The 27,804-nt window shown below is 51.5% G+C and overlaps 1 protein-coding gene and 1 pseudogene across 2 annotated transcripts; both read right to left on the bottom strand.

Annotated features, from left to right (window-relative positions):
• Nucleotides 1-344: 344 nt before the first annotated feature.
• On the bottom strand, nt 345-10,930 carry LOC310920453 (bone morphogenetic protein 3-like; annotated as a pseudogene). Its single transcript has 4 exons — nt 10,858-10,930; nt 4,163-4,849; nt 3,641-3,839; nt 345-536 (listed from the first exon to the last, which is right to left on the bottom strand). The product of its transcript is annotated as a bone morphogenetic protein 3-like (transcript).
• Nucleotides 10,931-15,129: 4,199 nt separating this feature from the next.
• On the bottom strand, nt 15,130-22,047 carry LOC310920452 (steroid 21-hydroxylase-like; the record flags this gene model as incomplete). The annotated part of the gene is made up of 10 exons (XM_083880429.1): nt 15,130-15,804; nt 16,312-16,415; nt 17,311-17,471; nt 18,429-18,614; nt 18,993-19,079; nt 19,806-19,913; nt 20,187-20,282; nt 20,754-20,905; nt 21,471-21,560; nt 21,858-22,047. 10 exons carry the CDS (start codon nt 22,045-22,047, stop codon nt 15,557-15,559), a joined length of 1,422 nt encoding a protein of 473 aa, XP_083736555.1. The 3' UTR covers nt 15,130-15,556.
• Nucleotides 22,048-27,804: the final 5,757 nt, after the last annotated feature.

Genomic DNA, 27,804 nt, shown 5'->3' with positions numbered 1-27,804 from the left:
GTCCTTTGAGCAGTCTCAAAAATCCGCAGATTCTTCTTTCACCTCTAGCTTTCGACATGTACAATCAGGTCCCATTCCCAAGCCTTGTGTCTCAGTCAAAATCATAGACAAATGAACTCTGTATTCACTTTCCTTGGAATCCATTCTGGTCCCATTCTCATTGAGTGTATTTCTTTACATTTTCTCTTTTTTGTCCAAAGGAAATGCATTGGCAGTGCAAACACAAAGTAAGTATGATGAGACTCCTGCCCATCCCCCTTACCCAAACAGCAGGGGAGTGGCAGCACTCGGCACGCGGGGTATTGTCAAATCACCCTTGCATTGCCAAAAGGCCTCCCAAGATGTTATTTGCAGGCACAGGACTCCACTGTCATGTTGGGGTACACCTTCAGCACCACGTTTTTGTTTTCATCAAAGAATAAGATACTAAGAGAAGACATTTTGTCAGGAACACAGCAAGGTTCAGGAATGCCAGGGACGACTCCAACAGCTCTCACAATGCTCTGGATGGTGGCATGGTTGGATGGCTTCATGGCCTGCAAGAGAAGGATGTGGCAGAACGTTACTGCACTCGCATTGCCATGGATTTACGTACTCTACAATAAAGTTGCTTTGTTGAAGGGCCCTGTTGAGACCCCTCAGCTGGAACATCTGTAGCCAGTGGCACGGCTGAGGAACTGAGCCTCCAAGACAGCTGTATTGCATACTAAAGTGATATTTTTCTCCAGAGAAGAAACTTCAAAGGACAAAGTTTCCTAAATTTATAAAAAGGGACACGCTTGGGTTTGCTCTAAACAGAAAGCAAATCTGCCTGGTGAGGTAACTGCTTGGTCATAAAACCAGAAACCATTAAGGTGCTCATAAAAAATAAAGAACCAACACAGAAATGAAACCCACGCATTTTTACTTTGAACCCTAAAATGCTTCCTGATCCAAGTATCTGTACAAGAGATAGGTGGGCATGAAAAATGCACAAGACACAGCTTTTAGCCAGGGACTTTTGGTTTGGTTTTTTGAGTTATTCTTACATACACAATCTGGGAATCAAAACAGTTCAGTGTGTACTCCATCACATGTCACTGGGAAATATACAGAACAAGGTCATTTTGGCCAAATGTTCAATTTGCAGTTTTGCTGCAATGAGAGATGATTTGTTTCAGGGAAAAAAAAAAATCCGTCTTAAGGGTTAGACATGGACCTGCAAAAAGCACAGGAACAACTGTGAATTCCAGCTCTTCATATTGTTTGTGCAGCACAGTACATGAAGTTGTAAGTCTCCATCTAAGCTGATCAAAGACATTTCTGCTGGTTTGTTTTGAATTCAAAAGTACCTATACTCCTCAGCAGTGACAGCCAGGGGTTTAAAACATGTTTTAGATTATCATACAACTCAGATTTCTGTATCATTTCTGTCTTCAAAGGGAAGTGAAAACTGTGGTAGTGCCCAGCCACATTTCCTTACTCAGCTGCTGGGCAACATTCTCCCCAAAATAATTGGGAGCCCAACAGCTGTCCTGAGCCTGCTGATCACATGCCAAAAGGTAGAACACCTACTGAGATCCTATTTCCTGTATCTAGTAGTACTAAAATTAAAATCAAGACTCCAATACACCACGTAACATCTCGTCATAAACCTTCTCCTTCAGATATGGAATCCATAGGCCCAAAATGCTAAATTGCACCAAACCAACTTCAGGCTAAGCAGCACCGAACGGATTTCAGCCATGGCCTTTGCTTTTGGCGGGAACAGCCTGGGCACATTCTATCCTTAAAAGAAGTATCTCTGTTTGACTGGGTATACATATACATATACAACAGAGAACATCCTCCTCACTGACCCCAGCACGTGCTGAGGACACTGCACCAGTCCTTCAGGTGCACCCTGGAGGATATCCAGCTTCAGCCACTGGGAATTTAACTGTGATCAGAGCAAAAGCCAAAGTCCCGTGCTTCTGAGGAACCCCAAATCCCATTAGAAGTACAAAACTGCCACAGTGCCCTGCACAGGGGGCAAGTCAGGCTGCTGCCTGTGGGCCACCAATGCTTTGTCCAGCAAGTGGTTGTGGAAAGTAGGCAGTTTGCTCAGAGGAGGGGAGGTGCAGGGGAGGCTGAGAGGACCAGCAGGAGATAAAAATACTGAGCTGCCTCCAAAGTGCCAAGCCTGTGAGTGAGCACAGCTGCAATCGGGCCACACCTGCCAAGCTGCACAGCCCTCAGGAGCCTGGCTGCCCTGTGGAATGTCACTGCAGCTGCATTACAAGCAGGGTGCACAATGGCAGCTCATTCCTGACCAGGAACACATCTCCCTGGCCCACAAGCTCTACACCAGGTCACACTCCCAACACATGTGGGTTTGACATCAGTCAAACCAGATAACTAGAACCAGGGCATGGGTAAGAAATATGCAAATCTGGAGGTGAGGGGTGGGGCACATCTGTTCTCAATTACCCAATAGGTTGTTAGCTCTAGGGGCTCACCTTCAGCAAGGGAACATTACGTACCCGTAGGCACAGACTAGTCTGTTATTGCCTGAGAGTCAGGGTATCCTTCTGCAAACACATTCTTAGTAGTAGCAGATTCTGTGATGCTCAGCTTTAAAGCCTGCCTCTGCAGCTGGAGGTAGGCAAGTTGTCTCCTCCTCTGAGAAGAGGATCCCACCTTCCACAGCTTGCTTTGTCTGGGTGACATCCCTTTTGGTACAATTCTTCCACCCATCACTTTCAAAGGGTAACTCCATTGGCTCCTTAAGCCACTGAAATGCCACATACATTTTGAAGGCAGCTGTGGCTTCACTGTGGCAGGAATAAAGGCTCTAGAATGAAATGCTGCAGTGCGTCCAAGAGCCCTGCCTTTACCGATGTTTCCTGCAGGTGTTACTTGTGCATATCCCTCATTTTAGGCCAGCTTCAAATCCCATGTCCTACTCTCAAGTTTTAGCAGCCTCCAGGGGCTACATGTTGCTAAGAATGACACTGGACATTTGGAGCAGAGTTCATCTATCAAGATCACAGGGCTAGGAGCACATCAGCCTCACCTGCTACTCACATGCAACCAGCTCGTACCAACCAGAGGATATTTTGAAAGTCAGTGGGCCTCGATCCATTGCTTTTGGATCCCTTTGGTCCAGTGAATCAGAAGTGGTTTACTCAACTCTGTTGTTGATGGGCAACCCAACCATGCCTGCCACTGCCTGGAGCTCTCTGCCCTTGGGGCAGCCTCACCTCCCATGGTACATGGCTTGCCTGGAGTGTGTAATGCCAACTACCTGTGTGGGGCTTTGGGCTCCTTTCAGGAACAACAAGTGCTGCCTATGAAACAGTTTTCCAGATCTGGCTTGTATTTTGTTTGTTAAATAGGCTAATAACAAGTTCACACATCATAAGCACTATTCAGGAAATGCTATGTGGTTATCTGGGTTCGGGATGAAAACCTAATAGCAAATCAAGTTTTTTAAACTACCTTTATAAGCTTATCTCTTTACTGGATGTTCTAACCACTGCCCATTGCTGTGTGGGGCAAAGGTACCAGGTAGGTCCTAGATCCAAATGCATGCTGGCACCAGCTGCCTTTTACTGACGTGGGAAACAAAACGACCAGTTTATGGTAATAGACAGTGAAAAAGAATCAATAGAGACCATTCCTTTGGAATTGGGAATTGGCATTCTCCCAAGCAGTAATAGGCATTGAAGGACTTAGGGGAAATAATCCACTAATTCCAGCTGATGTCTGCAAAATCCACCTTGAGACAGTGCCAGGTGCAATACCTTGGCTCGTTCCACTGCTTCCTCCTCGCCTTCTTCAGTGTTTGCTCATCAAACTGGAGAGTTGTTACCTCATGCCTTTAGAGGGGCAACACGTTGTGAAGTGGTGGCGGACCTTCACAGAGGACAGCAGGCAGCAGCTTGGTGAAACATGGAAGGCTCTTTATTATCTGACTCTAATTAGCTTATATACATTTTGTACAGAGGGCCAAGATTGGCCCAAGGAGGTTACAACCTCCTGACTCTATTGGTCAATATGACCATCAGTTAAGTTCTCCCTCAGAGAACAAGAATGCAAAACATACAGATAATTTCTAAGAATACAATATTGTTTACATGAAGCAGCGTGAGAAGCTGCTGCAAAGACTCAAACACTTGAAAGCAAGAAATGCAAGGATGACAGAGAGTCTGGGAGATGATTCTTCCTCTGCTTTTTCTTACCCTTGGCCCTGTCCACTAGCTGTGCCTGGAAGGTATTGTAGGGTTTTCTGCCCTCCCATCTCTTGTCCTCACTGTACTGGTACTTGGCTCCTGGAAGCTCGTTATTCTGCAATGGCAACATAATGTTTGCAGAGTGTTTTCTCTGGCCATTATTAACACTGCTCCTCTTGTGGCTTTCTGGCTTGGGAAGCACCCTCACCAGAGGCTGACGGTGTCCTTGCAAAGTAGAGACAACACTCTCTGGCTCTGAGATAGCAGAATCATTGGCATAAATCAGGATGTAGGGTTCATAGGAGGAAGATACTCTTTCCCAGGGATGATGGCTGGTAAGATTCATTTTTATACTGATCAGCAGTTTGTTGTTTTGCTTTGCTTCATGCAGGAGTTGAGTGATATCCTTCCACTGCCAGGAAAGGATATCCTGGTAAGCAGAGGGTCGGGTGCCCTTCTGAAGGAAAGGTCCAAACTGAAAGACATATCTGAATTTCAGGCTTCCTGTACCTGTGATGAGAACAGCCACTGGACTGGGAACAGTTCCACTTCACATGCAGCACATCACCAATATAATAAATAATACACCGAAGCTGACAAGACATTTTCAGACTCTGTCAAGTTAAAAACGTACATCTCCTGGCTTTTGGGGGTCCCTAGAAAAAGAAAACCTCAGATAAGAATATGGGCATCTAAAAATGTAATCCAGAGGGGACACATGCTGCTCTGACAGCCTTTTGGCTAAGTCAGATACTAATCACGTCTGAAATTTCCCTCTAGAATTATCAGTTACACTGGGTACATTTAGTCATGCCATCTAGGACACTCCATCAATTTCCATGCCAGAGTTAGAAGGTATAGTTAGAAGGTATTTACTAATACAGCTGAAGGCAGACAGATGGTATACTAGAGCATTCTCGGCAGCCCAAAGAAAGCCAATCCAAAACCCAGATTTGAGGGGTTGTGGGGTGGCACGCCTCCTTGTGTCTATGCAGGGATAAACAAGCCAAGGACAACCCTTCTTATGCCTGGGATGTGCCTGTGCCAAGCAGGAGTGACACGGGGGACAGCACGCTTTCCATAGCTGTGAAATCCAGGAAGTGGAGCTAACAGCAGGTACCATGCCCAAAGCCAGGGACAGGCTGCTAACACGGGCTGGTCTGGGAAACAAATGGGGGACTCTAACCCCCAGAAGGTGCAACAGCAAGGCTCAAGAGGAAGATTTAATTTTTCTTCTAAAATTGTCTGCGGGCTGTGGTTATGTCCATCCTTCAGAGCAAGAGAAATATAGATCCGAATGTTAACCTGTAAAACCAGGCTAGTAGGGAAAACTCAAATACAGTATAGCTAAGGTATTGTCTACAGCCCGCCCCCCCCCAAAGGGTTGGAAACATTCTGACACATTAGGGAAATTAGGGCATGCAGAATTAAATGCGTTTTGGACACCATGCCATGTCAAAAGCCTCTCCAAAGGTTAGTCCAAGCAATGACAAGCGCAGAAATGGCCACGGACTAGTGATGACCAGCCACACTGCTCCCACCCTCCACAAAATGTAGACTTGGAAGTCCCTTGCCCAGGCAAGTGAAATCATTATTTCCAGTACTCATCTTTCAGAAACTTTGACAATTTCATGTTCTATGTGACATTCAGTGCCTCCAACCTGCAATATCCCAATGGCCAGTTTCTGGACATTTTTGGGTCATAATATTCTAATCAGTACATTACAAAAGCAGGGAACTGGTCCCACTAGAAGAAGAGAACCCCCCTTCTCCCCAGCTTATCAGATGCACTGCTTCATGGAATTATGGAAAAAAATAATGTGTTTTCTTCAGTGGAACTGAGCCAAAACAGTGGAAAGGCCAGATCATCTAAGGAAGTTTACATGGTTTTTTTGTTTATGTTTACATGTTCAGCCTAATCTGACAGCAGAGCACATAGGTAACTTCCCCAAGCGCTGAAAACTCATGTACTACTATTACAAATGCCATGGGAACTAGATTTACTTGGAATTACATCACATTTTTTATTCCTCAAGCCAAAACCAGCTCTTGATTACGCTTGTACTAGGCATACGCGAGGACCTGATCTCTACTTGGTTTGTAACCACTAATGTAATAAGGTTAATACATAATTTGGCAGAGCACTGAGTAGATCAGTCTTAGGAGGCAGAATTCATGGTGTCTCATGAGCACCTGTTTAAGAAGTTTATATTTAAATCATTGCTGTATGTTGAATGACAAGTTTTGATCTTAATTTTTATTAAAAATGTCACTTAAAAATCCTGCCTGTTCTAAACTGGTGTTGGAGTCCAGGGCATCCCTCTGGGCACCCTGGAAAGTCACAGACCTTGGTAGAGAGGCCTGGGATCCGAAAAAGAGGGTCTGAGGTCTGTGCAGGGGGGTTTGCCTGGCACAAAGCCCAGGAAGACACAGTCTTTGATTTTGGTCCATGAGAAAAACATCTAACACAGAGAAGAATTGCAAGTCACAAATGTGTGACAGAGAGTAGTGTAGTTATCACCCTGTAGAAGATTTTGTAGTTTTGAGATTTTTAGAATGTAGATGCAAAGGGACAAGATGGAGATTTTAGGGCGGTGCCCTGGGTTTTTCTTCTCCCTTGGCATCTATCTTCTGCAGTGACATGGGCACAAAGTAGTTTCAGTGGATTTGGTCAAAGTAGAAATGACCCTTCTTGTACAGGTGTTAGGCATTGGCACAGAATTGTAAATAATGGGTACGTAGTTATCTGTATAAGAGGTAGCAACCTCCCATCACGGGGGGAGTCACCTCATGTCCAAGCTGCTGTGAACACCTTGGCCAGACACAGAGAATTGTAAGATAATAAATAATAAACAACACGAGAAACCAAGAAAACCAAGACCTTGAGACTCCACATCATTCTTGCGCCGACCACCAAACACAGAGACACAGACTCAGACTCAAATCCTTCAGAGGTCAAGAGGGAAAAACTCTCCCTCGGACCCACACGAACCACCAGCCTTGAAATCTCGGGTGAGAGAAACCATAAACCTGAGAATTGGTGTCCCTGGGTGCCTGGCTGAGAACTGGCATATTGTATTGGAAGACAAAAGAAGCTACTTTTGTTCATAAAGAAATTCTGGACAGCATGGGGCAGACACAGAAGGAGTCTATAGTTTTAGTTAAAAGCTAAATTTCAGCAGCCACTTCTGGCCTGTAACTCTATGCCAAGATGAAGCACTTGCAGTAGATGGTGCTATTTTCCTACACAACCACCTCCAAACTTCAACAGCTCTGAGTTCTCAGATCTTTCATCTGCAAAATCATCTTGAAAACAGTTACTAGTGGCCAGCACAGACATCTGTGGATTCATCAGATTCTGCCTCAAGAAGAGAAGAAACCCAACTGCATGACCTGGGGTTCCATCAAAATTTGGGAGTACTGGGCCCAGTACACCCCTTGTGCAACACCAATACCTGACTCCCATGTGTGAGCATTGCACTGAAATAAGTGTTCCCTGGGCTAGAAATTACCCTTAAAAATGACAGACATGCCAAGGAACGTGCAGCTTTAAAATAACTACAAACTCATCTTTTGCTCAGAAAAAATTAATTTCGGTGAAACGAGACTTCGTCTTTTGGCTCATAGGCTCATTTTTCTGCTGGAAACCATTCCAGAGAATAAGTTTGAGGAAGAAAAAGGGAAAGAAAAAGTATGAGGAACTGAGCTATACACTGCTGCCTTTCAGACATTGTGAGGGCAGATTTTAACAGCAACCTCTGGTCCCCTCAACCAGATGTTACTGCCAACCTGATGAGGAGTTTCTAATACCAAGCTCTGCATGACAGAGCTCTTTTGAATTGCAGTAGCTAAGACACAGCACCACTGCACCTTTAGCACTGCTCGCTTCTACAGCATTGAGCGCTGAAGTGGCAGCCAGGAGCTGGGCAGAAAGATACTCGACAAGCAGGACATGGTGTTGTGTATATTCATGGCATGTATCATTTGGAAGGTACGTACAGTTACATGGACAGACAAGGGGTTTATTGGCCTCTGTGGCCTGCAGATATGTCTGTGCTCACCTGTGCATTCGCCCCTTGCCCGAATAAAACCCACAGCCTAGCAGCACCATGGCAAGCCTTGCACTGGGAGAGCCCTGCTTCCTAGTCTCGTGCACAAGTGACAGCAGGGCTCTCCGGGACAGGGCCAGAAGAAGTCTCTTCAGACTGAAAGCAGAAATGCCTGCCTTATTCTACACATGTACTGGCACTCCCTCTTCAGGATACCAGAGATGACAGACTATTTACAGCTCAAACCCAGCTCCTGGCACTATAGCTGAAGTACCTGTACCTGTTGGGTCTTAGAGGCATGGCATGGCCCATGCTCCCTCACCTCCCTGCACCAACCCACAGCTGCATGGATGGCCTGTTACTGGCATTAAAAAAGGATTTTTAAGGAAGTGCAGTAGGTCTGTCAAGACTGACATCGCCAACACAAATAGATACCTGTCACAACAGAGATTTCAGGCATCAATAAGCTGGAACGAGTCTGCAAACATGTGGTGTGTTTACCTTTATAAAGGATGCCCTGACATTTTTATGGACTGCCAAATCTATCCCATGGGTGAAAAAGGATGCAATAATGTAGTTATATAGTCACCATTAGCCATCATTTAAAGGAGATATTAAAGAGGTGCCCTTGTGCCAGGGCCCAGAAAGAAAGTATGAATGTTTCCAGTGTAAAATGTTGTTCTCATCACTTTTCACAGCCCAGATACAAAAGTTCACTCAGAGCTGGAAACAGGACAAGTTCCTCAACAGAAACAGATTAGGAAACCAAATTTTCTCTTTTCTCCCACCTTCCCTCTAATGTCCCAGCTTCTTCCTAGTTACCAATTTGTGTTCTGGGCAAAAGGAAAAGATAGGATGGGGTTCTCCCTTTTGAAAGAGCATAGGACCTGGTGCCAAACTGGTTTTACTAATTCTTTTAGCAAAGCAGGTAAGATCACAGCAGCAACAGATTAAAGCTATCAGCCACTTAAATAAAGAACTTGTGTAGAAACAGCAACACTGCATACTCAGGACATAACTTACATGAGGGTTTCATATAATGAAACCCACAAATCTGCACATTGCACAGCATAAATGTGCTGCACAGTGGTCACTTGATCTCTTTTCTATATATTTTAAGCAGGAAGATCACAGCAGGTGTGAAAACTAAACACAACACCTAGCTAGAAGCTAGCACAAGCCAAGCAAGCTAAGGGGGTATATCCACATTGGACACAAATCTGGACAGGAGAAGAGCCAACCTCACTCTTCCTCACAGCCACAATTCCTTGCACTTTGGCTGGTGGCAGCAGGATGGTTGGGTGAAAAGCAAATTGTGCACAGCCTGTCCTTTGATGCCAGAGTTTCTCATGCTGAAGCAATATGTTCTAGAAACAGGGACCAGCAGGGAACTGAGAACACAGGTCACTTATGTGCATGGTACCATTGTGAGACATACAGTGAGAGAAGCCAGAAAATTCAGATTCTAGGTCTGGTCATGAGAGGCCAAACCTATATATCCTGCCCATTTGCCTTAGAGGCTTGCAGATTTGGGCCCATCTGCCAAAATTGTAGCTTAATGTTTTTCAAGTTCCTAAAAACTACCAGGATGCTACTGCTTGCATTGTATTTATAGGGGCGCAGCAAAAAAAAAAAAAAAAAAAAAAAAAAAAAAAAAAAAAACACCCAAACCAAAGAAACCCATAGAAGGGAAAAAAAGTCTCCTGATTGAATATTTTAAAAGCTCTTGTTGTAAAGAACTCCTAGTACCACTGGTGCTCAGAGGGGCCAGCATTTGGCCTGGACTGGTTTCTGCAGGCTGATAGCAGTGGGTGAGGTGCTGCTTTCCTTGTGTATGCTCCATTTCCCCTGTATTCATGGGATCTTCGTACCACAAAAAAGGAAAGAAAGGCCTTTTGAAAGAGAGGAGAACATAGTTCTAAAACCACAAGAAATGGCCTAGGGGCAGGTGTAATACCTGAAATTACTTGAACTTCGGTCAATAAAAAAGAGTTTAAAGTAATTTCTCATTGTATAGCTTTACTATAATACCATTAGGAGGACCTTCCAATTAAAGTCAGGACTCATTTGCAAGGCATGCTACTTTAATGATGCTAGGACTAAAAATGCTTGCAGAAACAAATCTAATCTGCATTTGAGGCTTTTATCTTTCCTTTTTTTTTTTTTTTTTTTTTTTTTTTTGGTACTGTTTCTGATTTCCATGGCAGAACTGTCAGCAACTGCAAGCTCTCTTTTGCCAAGAGAATGAATGCTGCACACAAAGCTTGTGGCTTCCGAGGAGGAGTTCTGGGGCTTTGCTTGGAGCAGGGGTCTTGTGTGGTTTTTTGTGCTCTCTGCAAGCAGAGAAGCTAGTGTGGCACTTGGAGTTTTCCCATGTCTGTAGCAGCAAGAAGCAAGGCCATGCTGCCTAGTTGCTTGTTTTCCATGGCAAAACTGTCAAGAACTCCAGGCTCTCTTTTACAGAGAGAACGCTGCATGCAGCGATCGGCTTTTCTGCTTGTTTCTGTCGGTTTGTTTGTGGTAGAAGCCCTTTGTGTTTTCTGTGTTCCCAGCAAGCAGAGAAGCTCCTGCAGCACCTTTACTTGCCTTTTTCAACCCCGGACAGATTCTGCTACAGGTGGAATTTTCCACATCTTCAGCTGCAAGAGCAAAGGCCTCGCTGCCTAGTTGCTTCTTTTCAATGTCCATGCTGTAAACCAGTTATGGCTCGTTTTGCAGAGAGAAAATTACTTTTTGCTCGGAACCAGTATATCATGGAGAGGCAGGAATGTGATGTAGGTAATTTACAAGGGAGGTGGAGGATGTGGAAGACAAGCATGCAGTTAGGAGGTGCTGGGGGTCTTTAGCCAGGAAAACTGCAGGCTCATTTTGAATATTCAGGCAGACCTCCAGAAATCTCTACAGGACAGTGTTGTGCACAAAGGCTGTTTCCCTGGCAAACATGCTCTCCCTGCAGCCAAGTGCTGTAGACATTGCAGCACGTGGCAGACACTTGCCTCTCTCAGTTTCTGTGCTTGTGCTTGTCGCCTTGCTCGGTTACAGAAGCAGGATTCTCTCTTTTCTCAGCAAGCAAATTGGCTACTGCACACACTTGTCTGCCTTTTCCAGCACTGGATGAGATTCTGCTACAGTTTGAGTTTTCCACGTCTGCAGCAGCTAAAGAAAAAATCTTGCTGCCTATTTTCTATGCCAGAGCTGTAAACCACTAAAACCTCCATATTGCAGAGAAGAGTGCTTGCTGTTGGGAAACAGAAAGTCATGGAAAGGCTAGAGCGTGCACAGAGAAGGACAAGGGAGATGGGGAAGGATGTGGGATACAAGCCCAGTGAGTAGGTGCTGAAGGAGCTTTACCAGAAAAACTGCAGGCTCATGAGGGACCTTCAGGCAGACTTCCAGAAATCCTTACATGACAGTGTTCAGCACAAAGGCTGTTTCCCTGCCAAACATCGCCTCTCTGGTGCCAAGTACTTCAGACACTGCAGTAGGTGACAAACACTCTCTTCTTTCGGTTTCTGTGCTTATGCTTTGTCGGTTTGCGCAGTGCAGAAGCACTCTTCGTTCACTCTTTTCCCAGCAAGCGTTGTTGCCTCTTTAGCTACTTTCCTGCCTTTTCCAGTATTGGATGAGATTCTACTGCAGTTTTAGTTTTCCATGTCTGCAGCAGCAAGAGCAAAGTGTTTGCTGACTCTTTGCTACTTTTCCATGTCAGAGCTGTCAAGAACTAAAAGCTCTATTTTGCAAATGGAGAAATCCTATGCCATTTGTAATTTTAGGAGGCAGAAGCCCATTCCTGGCCACAGGGCCTGGACACAAACAGTGCCCCTTTTCCATGAGAAACATACACCCCCACCCCCCCGCAGTGTTCCTGATGTCAGTTTGGAGGAGGCCTTTGGCACTCCAAGGGCAGCCAGAGTCCTAGGTCTTGGCAGCTTTGGTCTGAGAGATATCCCGTAATGCTCAGGTGCTGCCCCTTGTCACAAGGGTTTTTCCTTCGGCATTTTCTTGAAGCAATGTTCCATGCCCAGGTGCACCTAGTTGCTCTCCAGCTCCTGCTGAGTGCCCCAACCATTGTTCCTGGAGGAACACTCAGGATGCCCTCATTCATCCCTCTGGACTAGGAGCTCCCTGGGCAGTTGTGGCCTGGTAACTGTGTCAGAGCAGCTGCGAACACCTGGAGCGGCTGCACCTTGAGGTGGAAAAACGGCCTTCCCTTCCCTGAATAGCCCTTTGTCTGCTCTTGAAACATCAGGGTGCCATGCTTTTCTTTCCAAGGAAAGAAACCATCCTTCTTGTCCGGGTGCCCGTGGCCAAAATTGGGATTCTGCCTCCAAAATTCCCTGTATCCTAGGTTTGTAATTAGTGAGGAAGATCCCCTCAGATCATAAGTGATTAGCAGTAACTTTTTCTCCACAATCACTACTGCACTGTGTTTCTGTTGAAGTGTTTGACACATCCCTTGAGGGGTCAGGGGTTTGCTCAGGTTGTTTATGGCTAATCCTGACAGGCCCAGACCAAACATGAGCACCTCCATTGCTGGTTCACCCTGAATTTCAGTCAAATATTAATATAGTTTATAAATACTCCCTTTGCCTGCAACTCAGTGTTTTCCTGTCCATCCAGGGAGCAGATTTACTCCATCCTTTGATCCCAACCACAGCTTTCCTGCCCAAATGCTGTTTCTTATAGACACAATTTAGACAGAAAACTGCTACAAGTGTTTGCTTTTAAAATAAAATTCTCATTACATCTGGTTGTACAATTAGAATAAATACATGCATTGATGGTCATCAGGGGAAAGCTTTTCAGAGGAGAAAATAACCATTTTGGTAGCACAGATCCCATTTTGACAATATTGCATTCTTTTGTGTTTGGAAATCCTACCTGTCACTTTAATTAGGAATGGCAGTAGAAACGACAGACAGATTTTCAGGCTTGTTGGCAAGTGAGAGCAATCTTTACTCTTTGAAATCTTCTTTTATAGACAGTTCTGATGGAATAAAGCTTTATTGGACAGCAAACCAACACATTACTATCATTGGACAATACCCCGCAATCATTTCTTGCAAGTAAAAAACAGGGAGACAAACAACACCTGCAAGGGTTGTTTTACTTTCTCTAAGGACTGTTTGAATTCTTCCTCACAATTTCTCAGGCCACAATATCTCAGGCCAGTATGAGAAATTTGTGTAACTTAGTTTCACATAGACACTGTGCTGCTGCCTGATTTCTTGCATTTAGTATTCATACCTACCCATATAAGAGAACTGGAAACTGGTATTTTTCAGTTTGATATTTTGAAATGGGGTCATTTTGATATTTTCGAACTTGATATTCTGGTATTTTGAAATGAAATTATTTTGGTATTTTGGAACTTGATAGTCTGGTGTTTTGAAACTGTGTTATCTTGGTATTTCTGAACTTGCTGTTCTGGTATTTTAGAACTTAGATTTTAAATACCAGAATTTTACCCTAACCCAAGATTTTGAAACAGGGTTTTCTTTGGTATTTTGAAATTTGATTTTTTTATTATTTCAAAACTAGGTTATTCTGGTATTTTGGAACCTAGTTTTCATAGGCTGATGTTTTGGTATCCAAAATTCAATACATCCAAGGATAACTCCCAGATGAAAGGATGCCAGGATAGATACATCATGCAGGGGACAGTGTCACCCTCGGTCAGTCATGGGAGATGCGACCAATCCCAAGAGTTAAAAGAACAGCTGTGTCTCCCTGTGTCCTGCATCCTCTGTGTCTACATATCCTGTGTCCCCCATGTCTTGTTCATCTGTATCTTCTGTGTCCTATGTATCCCCCGTATCCTGAGTGTCCCCATGCCTGTCTGTCCCTGTGTCCTGTGTGCCTGCACCCAGTTGACACACAGGTACATTAGTAGTTGTTGCTTTATTCTCTAACCCTAACCCTTACCTTCCCCTGACCTTGGTTTGTCAGCCCCTCCCTTGCCTTGCACTGCCTTACCTAGCCTGCCCCTCCGCCCCTCCATTTCTTTTCCTTATCTTGCCTTCCACTGCCTCCCCTAGCCTTGCCTGGACCCCTTGTCTTGCCTTCCCTTGCCTGCCCCTCCCTTTCCTTTTATTGCCTTTACCAACCCTCCCTTCCCTTGTCTTGCCTTCCCCTCTGTTGATTTGTCTTGTTTAACCCTCCCTTGCCTAGCGTTTCTTACCTTTCCCTTTCCTTGCCTTACCTACCCCATGCCTGCCTTGCCTTGTATTGCTGGCCTCTTGGATTGCCTATCCCTTCTCTTCGTCCCCATTTGGACATATGACTAGGGGGCGCGGGGGGTCTCGTCCCCTCCCTGCCTCTCCTCGCCGCTCTCTCCCTCATGCTTTTGCGTCGGGAAGAGCGCTCCTCGCCTCCCGCTCCCTCGATATTGTTGTTCAGAGCGGGCATTCAACCCTCCAGCCCCCACCACCTACCCGCTCCTCGAGTCCCTCTCTCTCGGGGTATTCCTCTGGGGACGGCGCTTTACTCTCCTCCCGCCCCCAACAGCTCTAAGCCAATTAGAAACCTCGGTTGCCAGACACATCAGCCCCTGACCAATCAGAGCGCTTCGCACTGCAAGTCACCTGTTGCCAGTCGGAGCAGCAGAATTCACCGCCTCGCACAAATGGACGAACACCCGCCGTCTCTCGCAGGGCTGTGACCCCAACCGGGACCCCAGCCTCTCCGGGGAGGGGCTTTGCGGAGTGGGGAAGTGGATATCAGCCAGACCGGTATCCCCTAATGCTGTGCCGAGGGTTGTGGCTGGGGCGGGTGACGAGCGTGGCCACTCAGAGTAGGGGCAGGGCTGGGCTTCGGGGGTTCCGGAGGTTTTTTTTTTCGGGGGGGGGGTGCGGTTCCCAGGAAGAGCCTTGAGGCAACTTGCGGGATGTGGTCAAAAGTAGAAATTTTATTAGGAGGAGGTAAATGCCTACTGCATTGACCATGGCATCGGGGGGAGACCCGGGCATCTGGGGTGTTGAATGGAGGCACCAAGGAGTCAGGTAGGATAAGGTGGAGTCAGTTGTTGTTAGTAAGGGTCAGGTGAGTTGGGACGGAGTCACGCAGGGTTCAAGCAGGGTCAGATGGGGTTGGGTGGGGTCACAGCTGTGGTCATAGTGTCAAGGTGAGGCATAGGGTTGGCAGGGGTAAGGGCGAGGTCAGGTGGAGTCAGTCAGGGGGTCAAGGTCAGCCAGGTTCAGACTGTCACACAGGGTCAGGTGAAGTCAGGTGTATTCAGGAAGGGTCAGAAAAGTCAGGTGAGTCACAGATTATTCAGGAAAAGTCATAAAGTGGTCAGGTGGAGTCAAGCCAGGGTCAGGGTGAGCCCAGAGGCTGGCAGGGCACCATACGCAGGCGAAAGGGGGGGCAGCGCAGCACCGTGCCCGGCGACCCCCTCAGCCCCGGCAGTCCCCCCGGGCCCGGCTCCAGACGGAATTCCCGCAGGATCAGCCCCAGGAACACGAAGAGTTCGGCCCGCGCCAGCCCCTCTCCCGGGCACGATCGCGCCCCACAGCCGAACGGCATCAGCGACCGCGAGGGGGCGCCCGGGGCCAGGAACCGCTCTGGGGGCGACGGATCAAGTTTGAGAGAGCTCCACGAGGACAGGGGGACCATAGGGTTTCGGGGAGAGTTGAGGCGATGGTGTAACCAGAAGTTCTGAGGGAACCTGGGGATTTCCCAGATTGGACTCCGGGGTTCAGGAGGGAGACATGGGGGGTTGGGGTCACCCAGAGGCTTAGACCCTGAAGCTCGGGGGTGACCCCAGGGTGTCAGAGGGGATTCACATGGTTTTTTTGGGGGGTAATAGAGGGGAGGAACAGAGGGACCCACAGGTTTTGGGGGTACCCAGATATATGGGGGGACAAATGGGGATGGGAGGGGAGAACTAGAGGGTTAGAGGGTTGGGGTGATTCAGGCATCGGAGGGGCACTCATAACACCAAGGTGTTCTCAGGATACCCTGGAGTCAGGAGAAACCCTGTGGTTGGGGGAACCCAGTTTGATGTTTGAGGAGACCCCAGGAGTTCAGAGGTGGGGGGAACCCGTTTAAGTGCGGGAGTACCCACATACCAGGCAGGAAGACCTCGGGGTGCTGCCAGATGTCAGGGTCCTGTTGGGCTGCCAGCAGGTTAGGAACCAGGACAGTGCCAGCCACCACGGGGAGCCCCCCAAGACTGGAAGGGGATAGAGGGCACTGAGATGAACTGGGGTCTGTTGAGGACTGCTGAAAGCTACATGGGCAATACTGGGACCTACTGAGGCCATACAGGGGCTCTCTGGGGGCTACTGGGTATTACTGGATGTCTGTCTGGGACTACAGGGTCCATAGTGGGATCTGATAGGTGCTACTGGGAGTTATTGGGTGTCTGTTGGAGTTTACTGGGGCCATACTGGGACTCTCTGGGGTCTTCTGGGATCTATTGGGTACCTATTGGAGTTTACTGATACCATACTGGAATCTACTGGACCCATACTGGGACCTACTAGAATTTATTTGGGGTCTACTGGCATATTGGGTGGGATCTGCTAGTGCCCTACTGGGATCTGCTGAGCTACTGGGTGCCAACTGGTGTCTATCGGGGCCATACTGGATCTGCTGGAGTCCTGCTGGGGCCATTCTGGAGCTCTCTGGTGTCTACTGGGTGTCTGCTGAGGCCTAGTAGGGCTCCCTGGGAACTGCTGGAGCCATAGTGAGCTTTTCTGGGGGCTACTGGATGTCTACTGGGACTTACTGGGATATACAGGGAACTCCTGCTGGGATCTTCTGGGCTCTGCTGGAGCTTTTGTGGGGTCTTCCAGGATCTACTGGGTGTCTGTTAGGGTCTACTGGGGTCATTCCAGGACCTGTTGGGGCCTGCTTCTACTGGGCCCTCCTGGGATTTACTGACACCTACTGGTATATTGGGGTCTTACTGGGACCTGATGGGTCTAATGGGCTCTGCTGGGTTCTTTTGGACCCTACCCAAGTGGTCCCTTAGTGGTCTGTAGTGATTCCTCCCAGTTTCCCCTCACTCAGCAGCTCCTCCCAGCATCCCTGGTACACTGGCCTGTACTGGTCTATTCTAGTACCTGGTATGGCGCAGGGCGCAGTGGGGCAGCGCCAGGGGTGCAGGGGGCCGCAGCCGCAGAGTCTCACTGATGGTGGCCTGAAGAAGTGGCAGGCGCCCCATGTCCCCTGGCCCAGGGGGTCCCTGTGCCCCCTCCAGCTCTGCCCGCAGCCGTGCCTGCAGCTGCACAGGTGGAGCACAGGTGTGCCATGTCTGTCATGGGGTGTCAGGGGAGGAGGTGCATTCCCGGGGGCACACAGTGGCAATGGGATGACAGAGGGGCTCCCCAGACCCTCCCGAACTCAAACCTGCCCCTGGGACCCCAAACCAGCCCTAAACCTCCCAAACTCAAACCTCTTCTTGGGGACCCCCTTGAACTCCCAGATCCCTCCAAAACCACCCTGGGACCCAACTCCCCCCCACTTTCCCCCCCAACCAAACATGCTCCTCCATCCTCCTTGGGGACACCCCTGAGCCCCCAGACCTGTCTCTTGGGACCCTCTATCACCAGACCCTGAGCCACCTCTCCATGGAAATCCCAAACCAAGGAGCCACATGGGGACACAGACACAGTTCTGATACATCTGTGACATCCATGTGGCACCTCAGGACAGGGTGGGGGAACACTAGTGGCCACAGGCGATGCATGGGACATGGGTGAGAGATATGGGACACTCCTGGGGAACATACGTGGGGACATGAGTCCCTTCCAGGAACATGCAGTGGGGACTTGGACATGACTGACATGCATGTGGCACCTCAGGGTGGGGCAAGGGCATGGTGTCAGCCATGGGGGGGAGGACATGGGGGACATGAGTCCCTTCCAGGAACATGCAATGGGGACTTGGACATGATTGACATGCGTGTGGCACCTCAGGGTGGGGCAAGGGCATGGTGTCAGCCATGGGGGGGAGGACATGGGGGACATGTAGGACACAGGTGGGGACAGCCTTGGGACTATACAGGAGACACATGGTGCCACACATGTCATCTGGGGGAGGAGCAGCAGGAAGCCCACAGAGAAGGGAACATGAGGGACACGTAGAACACATACAGGATGTGGGTGGGGATATGGAACCCCTGGGGACACACAGGACCTTCCAGTGCTGCACGGAAGACATGGAGGGACATGTGTTTCACCTCAGGGCGGTGCAGCAAGAAGGCCACAGCCCAGCCCAGAGCAGCCGCCGTGGTCTCGGTGCCCCCAATGAACAGGTCGACCAGCGCCATGTGCAGCCGGGGAGGGCTCAGGCCCACCCCCCGTGCCCTAGAATTGCGCCCCAGCAGTGCCCCCAAAACTGTGTCTGGGGGAGGGGAGGGGCACACCTGGCAAAGGGATGACACATGTTGGGGGGTTCTCCTGATCTCTGGCTGCCCCCAAACAAGGGAGTCTCTTCCAAAACCCCCAAGTCCACCCAAACCCCTGGTTCCTCCCCTAACCCTTACATCTCCCCAACCCCATATGCCCCCCAGACCCCCACATCCTCCCATCCCCTTGGGTCCCTCCAAACCTCTGTTTCCCCCAAAATATGTGGGTCTCCCCAAGCCCCTGGTTACCTCCCCAAACTCCTGGTTTCTACCCAGAACCTGGGTCCTTCCAGACCCCCCCAGTATTTTCCAAACCCCTAGCTCTCCCCTGACCCTCTGTTCCCATCAGAACACTCCTGACTCCTGGCTGCCCTCCAGCTCCCCAGGCCTCCCCACCTGGTGCCGCTGGATCTGGGCCTCCACGAAGGTGTCACGGTGCTGGACAAGCCGCAGCAGTTTCCGCAATCCAGGGTTGGGCAGGGCCTGAGCATAGGGACTCCATAGGGACCCCCAACCCCCCAGGAACCCTTGATAGAGACACCCCCTCCCCCAAAGATGCCACATAAGTCTCCCGAGGCCCAGAGAAACCCTATGGCTGCTCCCCTGGGCCATATAGACCCAATAGGTGCCCTCCTTGCCCATATTGACCCCTCCAAGGTCCTATAGACACCCTCAGCTCCATAGAGACACTTTACCCCATATAGACCACTCTAGCCCTATAGAGCCCCCACAACTTCCCCTCCCAGGCCCACAGAGCTCCCCAACACCATACAGACCCTATAACACCACCCCTAGCCCCATATAGATGCTATAACCCCTGTCCAGCCCCACGGAGACTCTATAATTCCCCTCCTAGGGTTATACAGTCCCTTCCCAGTGCCATAGGGACCACCCAAACCCTCTATGGATCCTCTAAGCTTCCTGTCAGCCCCCCATACCCTTCTCCAGTCCCATACAGATCCTAGAACCTCCCTCCCAACCCCATATAACCTCACTAGCCCCAAATCCCTCCCATGGGCCACACAACCCCCCTAAGACTCACAGCCCTTCCCAGAGCCCTACAGACCCCCAAGGGCCCACAGCCCCCCTGTAGCCCCCCATAGTTCCCTCATTGTCCCTACAGGGATCTATAGCCCTGGGCTCCATAGACCCTCATGCAGCAAAAAGGCCACAGCCCCATAGGCCACCCGTAGGACCTGCTAGACTTACCCGCAGCAGGGGCAGCAGGTCAAGTGCCCGTACACTGCTGCAGCCCCAAACCTGCAGCAGCTCCCCCAGGCAGTGGGAGAAGGCCCGGAGCTCCCCCGGAGGGGGCACCTGGAGGAGGACACACCTGTGTACTGTCCAGTACTCAAGTTCTCTCTGGATCCCCCAGAACACCCCCAACACAATTTCAGACACTTGGGTCCCCTCAAACTCCTTTGTGCCCCCAAACCCCTGCCACCCACCTGCAAACTTTTCAGTCCCCCCAAACAGCTGGATATCCCCTTCACAAGCTCCTAGGTCCTCCCCAGACCCCTGGGCCCCCAGAAAAACTGCGGTCCTCCCCCAGACCTCTGTCTACATCCTGGGGGCCCACCAAAACCCTACCAGGTCCCCAAAGAGGAGGCGTGCGATGGTGCTGCAGGTATGGAAGGTGAACACCTCAAAGGGGTCCAAGGGGGCCTCCCCATGGGAACGCAGCTCCTGGGGAAAAGAGGAGGTTAGCGGGAACCCTCAGGGAAATAAAGGGGGAGTCTGAGGGTAGTGTAGGGGGTCGCAAGAGAGAAGTGGGGAGCTCTAAGGGAGTTTTGGGCACTCACAGGGATAATGCCCTTTGAGGTGCAGAGAGTGAGGTTTGGGTGGGTCAGTTTTTGGGGACAGGGAGCGGGTGTGGGTGCAGGGTTTGGGGATCATGTTTGGGATGCAGAGTGGGGGTTGAGTGCAAGGGGCAGGGTTTGTGGCGGGTAGCTTTCAGATGCACGGGACATGGTTAAGGCGGATGGGTGGGGTTTGGTGAAGGGAGCGGGCTTTAAGGTACCATGCGGTACATGGGGCAGAGTTTTGGTGGTCAATATTGTGTGGGGATCTGTTTTGGAATGCAAGGAGGATACGTTTTGGGGGTGTCAGGGCTGCAGGGGGGATCAGTTTGGGGAGAAGTTGGTTTCAGGGTCTCACCTCACACAACTCCTGGCCCTGCAGCCAAAGGAGGGGCCCGAGACGCCCCCCAGCCCGTGCCAGTGCCCCCCGCACTGCTCCCCTCTGCCGCCGCCAGCCAGGACAGGGGCCACCCAGTGCCAGGTCCCGGCCCCCCCGTGACACCAGCGACCCTGGCATTGGGCAGGGGGAGTCAGGGACCCCCAGAAACCCTGTCAGCCCCTATAGGGGCCCATCCCCATCACACCAGGGGTGTTCTACAGGGTCCATCTACTTCATAAAACCTCTTTCAAGCCCATAGCCACCTCCTCCATAGGACCCCCTAATCCCACCCTGGAGGTTGAAGGGTGTGTGTGCTGGGGCAGAGACCTCCAGAGACTGTCCTAGCCCCTATAGGCAACCCTAACCTCCAAAACTGCCACCACCCACAGTACCCATGTCCCCAACCCCACAGGGAACCCCTCCAAATCCCGTAACAACCCTTTCATTCTCATAGGGATCCCCTCAAACCCTGTAGGGACTCTCCATCTCATAGCCCCCTCCAAACCCTTAGAGACCTACCTCCCCCAAGCCCCGCAGAGAACCCCACAAACCGCACAGTGACTCCCTTCAAATTCCCCAAAGGGCTTCCCCACACACCATAGCGGCTTCCCGAACCCCACAGGAACCTCTCCAACCCCACCTCCCCACCCCCTCCCCGCCGCCCCATAGCCCACCCGGCCTCCTCTGCCCACATACCCAGATAACTGGTGGGGCGCCCTAGCCAGTCCCCCCAGTGCCGGACCAGCGCCTCACGGATAGTCCCCACCGAGCTCGGCACTAGCACGTCTGGAGGGAAGAGGAGGGGCTGGGGCGGACCCCAAAACTGGGGGGGGGGGGGTCCCAAGCCAAGGGAGGAGTCCTGGCGTAGGATTTTGGGAGGAGCATCAGGGGGTCAGGGCCCCGGGAAAGGTTTGGGGGATTTGAGGAGAGGTCTGAAGTTTGGGGAGGTCCTCAAGCAGAGGGAAAGGGCAGGGTTGGGGGTTTGGAGAGTGTCTAAGGACCAGGGAGAGGGAAGTCTGTGGGCTCCCTGGCCTCCCAGGGAAGGTTCGGGGGAAGTCCGTTTTGGAGCGCCCCGCCACTCACCGCGGCCCCCCAAGCGTAGGCGCAGGACGGGCCCGTGCCGCCGCGCCAGGCGGCTCAGGTGCAGCGCCCCCTGCGGGTGCAACAGGTGCAGCGCCCCCCAGCGCGGGCCGCGCCCATCGCCTCGCCGCAGCAGCGCCGCCAGTGACAGCGACAGCAGGAGCACACATAGCAGCACCGCCACAACCGCCATAGCCCACGGGGGGGGATGGCCGGAGAGCCCCTATATTGAGGAACCCCGAAACCACGCCCCATGAAGCCCCACCCATTAAGTCCTGCCCCGTGCAGGTCGCGCGCGCGCCCACACCCGCCCACACCCACCCCCACACCCCCACACACCCCCCACCCCCACACACCCCTCCCCCCACACACACACACCCCTCCCCCAACCCCCGCAAGTATAAAAGTGGACCCTAAGCCCCGCCCCATAAATCGACACACCCCCCCCTCCCCCCTTAAAACCCCGCCTCTTGAGGATCTAAAGACCCCGTCTATCCTTACGCCCTGTCGCTCACCGGGAACTCTGCCCCCCACCCCTGGCCGGCAGCACCCCCATCCTCTATATAAAACGGAGCCATAGGCCCTGCCCTTAGAATCCCTGCCTCCTGATGCATTGATTCCTCCCATAAAGCAAACCCCTAACCCCTCAAAATCACCCCAGCACTATAAAAGCAGCCCCTTAGGCCCTGCCCTTCAAAAAACACCTTGTTAACGGACATTTTAAGCTCTGCCTTCCCGAGGCCTGGTCTGCAATTATGGGGTGCACTCCCGAACTCTTTCCATCAACTTCCCAGGTGCACCCATTCATTCCTCCCCCTTAGGGGCCCCTGTGGGTGCCGCTGACTGAAATTTCCCAAGAACCACCCACCCTGGGGGTGCCTCGCCCCTCAAATCCTGCCCTCCCCAGGTGTCCCCCATCCCAATCCTTACAGCCCTTGTGGGGGTGCTCCTACTCCTCCTTAAGTCTCTGCACCCAGATCCTCCTCCATGGGCGCCTGACCCCAATTTCCATCACTCTGGCAGCAGCATTTGAGGATCAGGGACATTTATTGGGGTCCAGCAGCAGTAAGGAAGGTTCCCAACAGAGTGTGATTCCTAGAAGTGGCCCCCTGGGGGGTGACGTCCCTCCAGTGAGTGGGTCCTGGGACGATTATAGGTGAGGACCTACAATAATCTGAGAGGTGCTGAAGTCAGGAAGGGGAGCCCCACCCTGGGATGTGTCACTGCAGGAATTTTTGGGGACTCCAGATGTTGGGTCCCATGGTGGGGGTCCTTGGGAGGGGTATTGCAGAAGGGGGTCTCAGGTGGGGAACGTCTCAACATGGGGATCCCTCAGGGTGCCCAATAAGATTAGGGATGTGAAGGCGTCAGGAGGGGGGGCCCAGGGTGGTGGTCCCTGTGGGAGGGTACCAGGGGTTGGGTCATGGTGTGGGGATCCTGGGAGTGTCCTCCATCAGATGCTCACCCTCTGGAGCCCCTCAGCACACCCTGACTCCTTCACAGCATCTCCCAGGGGCAGCAACCCCCTAAATACACTCTCAGGGCACAAGGTCTTTTCAAATCCAACCAAAGTCAGCTCAAATACCCTGTGCCCCTAGAAGTGCCCCAATATCAAGTGTCCCTCTCCACATACCCTGACAGACCTCCCCCTGGGGGAAGGGCCCCCCCAATAGCACTTTCCACTACCTCCCATCCATGGAGGCCATAGACTCCCCCCTCACATTCTGTAAGACCCCCTTCCACAAACCTCCCAGCCCCCTGGGCCTGTCCTTAGACCCAGCAACATCCCCTTAGCATCCATAGAGATCCTCCTAAACCTCCCTAATCCCCCAGAGACACCCCCAGAAGCCATAGGATCTGCCACAGCCCCTCTGGACACCCCCACCCCCCCACCCCCCCCAGTACCCACAGCTCCCCTCCAAGTGCCCATAGAACCCTCCCAGCCCCACTCCCTCAACTCCCATAGGAGAATCCCCTTTGGACCACCCTTGACCCCCCTGGCCCTCACGTCCTGCAGCACTAGTGGGGCCAATACCAATAGTCCAAGCACAAGCAGAGTTCCTGCACCCATGACAGGAGAAGAGCAAGTGGGACATAGGGGAACAGGGGGACATGGGGAATGTGGTGACATGGTGGGACATGTGGGGCCATGGGGACATGAGGGGGATATGGGGAACATGGAGACATCAGGGATCATGGAAGGCATGAGAGTGGGAATCATATTGAGGGGGGGCATAGGGGACATGGAGGGGGGCATTAGGATATGGGAAGACATGGAGACAGCCCTAGTCTAGGGCCATGACCCATTTGGGGAGATCTTGGAGACATGCTGGGAACATGGTAACACCCTGGTTGTCACCCTGAGGACACTGTGGGGACACCCTAGGGACACACTGGATGGGGACACCTTGTGGACATCACAGGTAGGGGGACAAGGGGGTGACATCTTGGGGATATCCTGGGCATGGAGACTTGGAGGGCACCCCCCTGAGGAAATCCACTGTGGGGAAAGGGGACATAATGACACTCTGGGGGCATGCAGACAACCCTCTAGAGACACCCTAATGGGAAAGGGAGACAGTGCCACCATAGGGGAAGGGGCAAGGGGACATCCAGTCTGGGGGAACATCCAATCTGGGAGGCCTCTGGGGGATGGGTGGACACAAGGACATCAGGAGGCACACAAGGACGCTGAGGGAGGACAAGGCCACCATATGGCAGGGGGAAGGCAAGGACATGGTGGAGACAGAATAGTCAGGGGAGGGGGGAGTGCTTTGTGTAGGGGTGGTCCCAGGGGGTTCCAGGAAGTGTTTAGGGGGTCCCAGGGTGGATTTGGGGGGTCCCAGGGCCTTCTTAACAGATGTTTCTCTGTCTCAGGGTGGATTTGGGGATCCAGAGGGTGGTGAGGAATCCCAGGGGGTCCAGGGGGGATCCTGAGGTATATTTGGGGGCATCTAATGGGGGTTGGAGGGTCCCTGGAGGGTGGGGTTCCCAGTCACTCTGGGGTGGACTAGGGTGGATTTAGGGAGTCTGGAAGGGGTTGGAGGGTTCCAGAGAGTGTTTGTGGGGATTCTGAGGGTGGAATTTGGTGTTCCAGGGTGGATTGGGTGGAGAGCAGTCTGGAGGGGTTTGGAGGGTTCCAGTGGGTGTCTGGGGGAGTCCTGAGAGAGAGATTTCCAGGTTACATTTGGAGGCTGGGCTGTCAGAGTCCCAGGGAGTAGACGGTGTTTGGAGGGGATCTTGTGGTGAATTGGAGGGGTCAGGATGTCCTTGAGTGGATTTGGAGTGTCCCAGGGGTTGTTTGTGAGGATCCCAGGGTTGATTTTAGGGGGTGCAGGGTGGATTTTGGAGGGTCGAAGGGGATGCAGTGTCGCAGGGGATGTTGGGTGGTGAGGGGGATTCGGGGTTTCCAGGATTGATTTGGAGGGACCCTGGGTAGATCTGGGGGACATGTGAAGGTGACAGGGGTTGGAGGGGGGGAGTCCTGATGGATGTTGAGGGTCCCAAGATGGATTTGAGGGACTCCTGAGGGGTGGTTGGAGGGTACCAAGGCATCCCTGGGGGGTTGGGGACATTCAAGGGCATTGTGGGGAACATTGGGTGTTCTGGGTTGGATTTGGAAGGGTTCCAGGGGCTGTTTGGAAGGGTTCCCAGAATAGATTTGGGAGTCCCTGGAGAGTTCTTGGAAGATCTGTGGAGTTCCAGGTGAATCAGGGAGTCCCTGGGAGATATTGGGGGGTTCCGAGGTGGAGGGAATGGAAAAGAAAGGCAGGTGTCATAACACACCAGTCAGGGGTGCAATGCTCATTATAAATTCTCATCAGGCTGAACAAAGACCCCAGACATGTGTCAAGGGGTCAGCCTTATGATGCACAGTTACCCACAGATCCAGACAAAGCTCAATGTACATGATCCATGCGTGTATCCGAGGAATGTTATACAGAACATACTGTTGTCATTTCCCACTTCATTGGCAGTGATGATCTGGAGAGACAGGGGCATTGATGGTGAAGTGGCTCACCTGCTTCAAGAGTACTAAGACAATCTCTCTTCCTCCCTTGTATTGGCTGTGGAGAAACTGTCCTGGGAGTTCAGCAATTCAGCATTCCAGTATTCCAGAGGAACATCCTGCTGTCACCCATATGGACCAGACAGACTCTCAGCCATCAACAGGCATTCTTTCTTCCTCAAGGCAGGATGGAGAAGGTGCAAAAAATTCTGACACCGGCAGCCATCCCTTGCACCTGAACAGCTGTGTTGCTTTGTCCCAGCACCTCTAAGAGCTGGGCCATGAACCTGTGCCTGGAAAACCAGTCCATCTCCCACAGAGCACCAAGGAACTGGGCCCTCCCAGCTTAGTTAAGCACCTAACACACCTGCCTCCACCCAATCCCCACAGCTGCCCAACTCAATCAGATGTGCACTGGAGGTCCAGCCCAGAGCCCTTCAGCCCCGAGAAAAACAGAACCCACTCTTGGACAGCTTCCGGGCACAATTAGTGATTTCAGAATAAAGGCAGAATGATAAACACAGATCAGGAGCACAGTCGTCTGGGTTATAAAGACAGCAAACCCAGGAACTCACCAGTCCTTGTGTGAGGTGGGAGATGTGGACACTGGCACGGACAGTATCTGTGTTTGTGGGGCATGAAATACTGTTCCTAGGCACACTGATACAAGGATGAGACTGGGGGCCAGGTAGGCTGAGGAGGGTCCCCAGGCTGAGGAGGACCTCAGGCTGCTCTGTGTTCACGTCTGCTTAAGCTGAAGCCCACATTATGGCCTTGGCCAAACAACTTCAGTTTCTGGATATGTTTTGCAGCACTCTCCTCCAGTCTCAGGTTTTCATGCATTTAATGCTGCTGCTCAAGGTTCTTTCCCTTCAGAGCTGCAATTATAGTCTCCATCTAATGGAGAGCTGTTTGTCTCATGAAGAAAATGCAAGAGCAGAACAACTGGGCCTGACTATGGATCCAATGGCCATGACTCGCTGCTATGGGCCCTTTGTCTCGCTGCTGGAGAGGCAAAGCTCCATGACATTCACATGCCCCTTCCCAGGAAGCACTGGCATTGCTATACCAGAGGTTTGTCCCACGTGTGGAGAAGTGCTGTGTGGCAACAGGTGCGTGTCCTCCCCCTGGGGGGGGCTGCCAGTGTGAGGGAGATGCCAGTGAAGAGCAGGAGCTGTGGGGAGCCTTCCCTGTGCTCCAGGCCAGCCTGCATAGAAAGTCCTCAAGGTGTGCCTGGGCCCCAAGGGAGGCCAGGGGCCCAGAGCACCGTGGGGCTGAGGCAGGAGTTCAAGGGAGGCACTGGGCACAGGGCCATGGAGGGACAGCACCCCAGACTCCACAGGGAAAAGGGCACGTCTGCCTTTTTTGTGCCTTGCACAAACTTCTCCTATACACTGCCTTGGTGCTTCACAGAGAAATTTCCCTTGCCTTGTTTCAGTGAGTCACCAGAAGCCCCCCTCATGCCTCCTCTACTCTTCACGCTGTTGGCACCCAACCCTGGTGGCTCCTGGACAGGGGCGGGACAGGGCAGAAGCTGCTGCTAGCTTCATCTTCCCCTCAGACCCTGTGGGCTGCACTGCCAGCACTGTGGGGTCACCTCACTGACACCAGGGTCTCATCCAAGGCAGCGCACCCACACGTGGGTTGTGGTGCAGCTCCAGGTGCAGGAGATGGGAGTTTAGCAGGTGCACTGCAGAAGGGGGCAAGGGGCTAGACCTTGCCTTGCTGGACCCAGAGGGTCCTAGAGTTTACTCCCTTTCAGGCACCTTTAAACTGGAAGCCCCGGAATCACCCTGGAGCTGGGCACCCAGCCTTGAACTGGGCACGCCAATTGCCAACTGGAACTGTGGCAAACCTGTAGTTTTAAGAGTTGGGCACCCCCAAGCTCAGACCAGCACCTCCCAACAGGGACCACTGGGATACCTGTGACAGAGAACCACC

Source organism: Zosterops lateralis (genome assembly GCF_965231275.1).
Source record: "Zosterops lateralis genome assembly, chromosome: 30".
Taxonomy (NCBI): domain Eukaryota; kingdom Metazoa; phylum Chordata; class Aves; order Passeriformes; family Zosteropidae; genus Zosterops; species Zosterops lateralis.
Note: the sequence above shows the minus strand (reverse complement) of the source record. Positions and strands in the feature narration are given on the sequence as shown.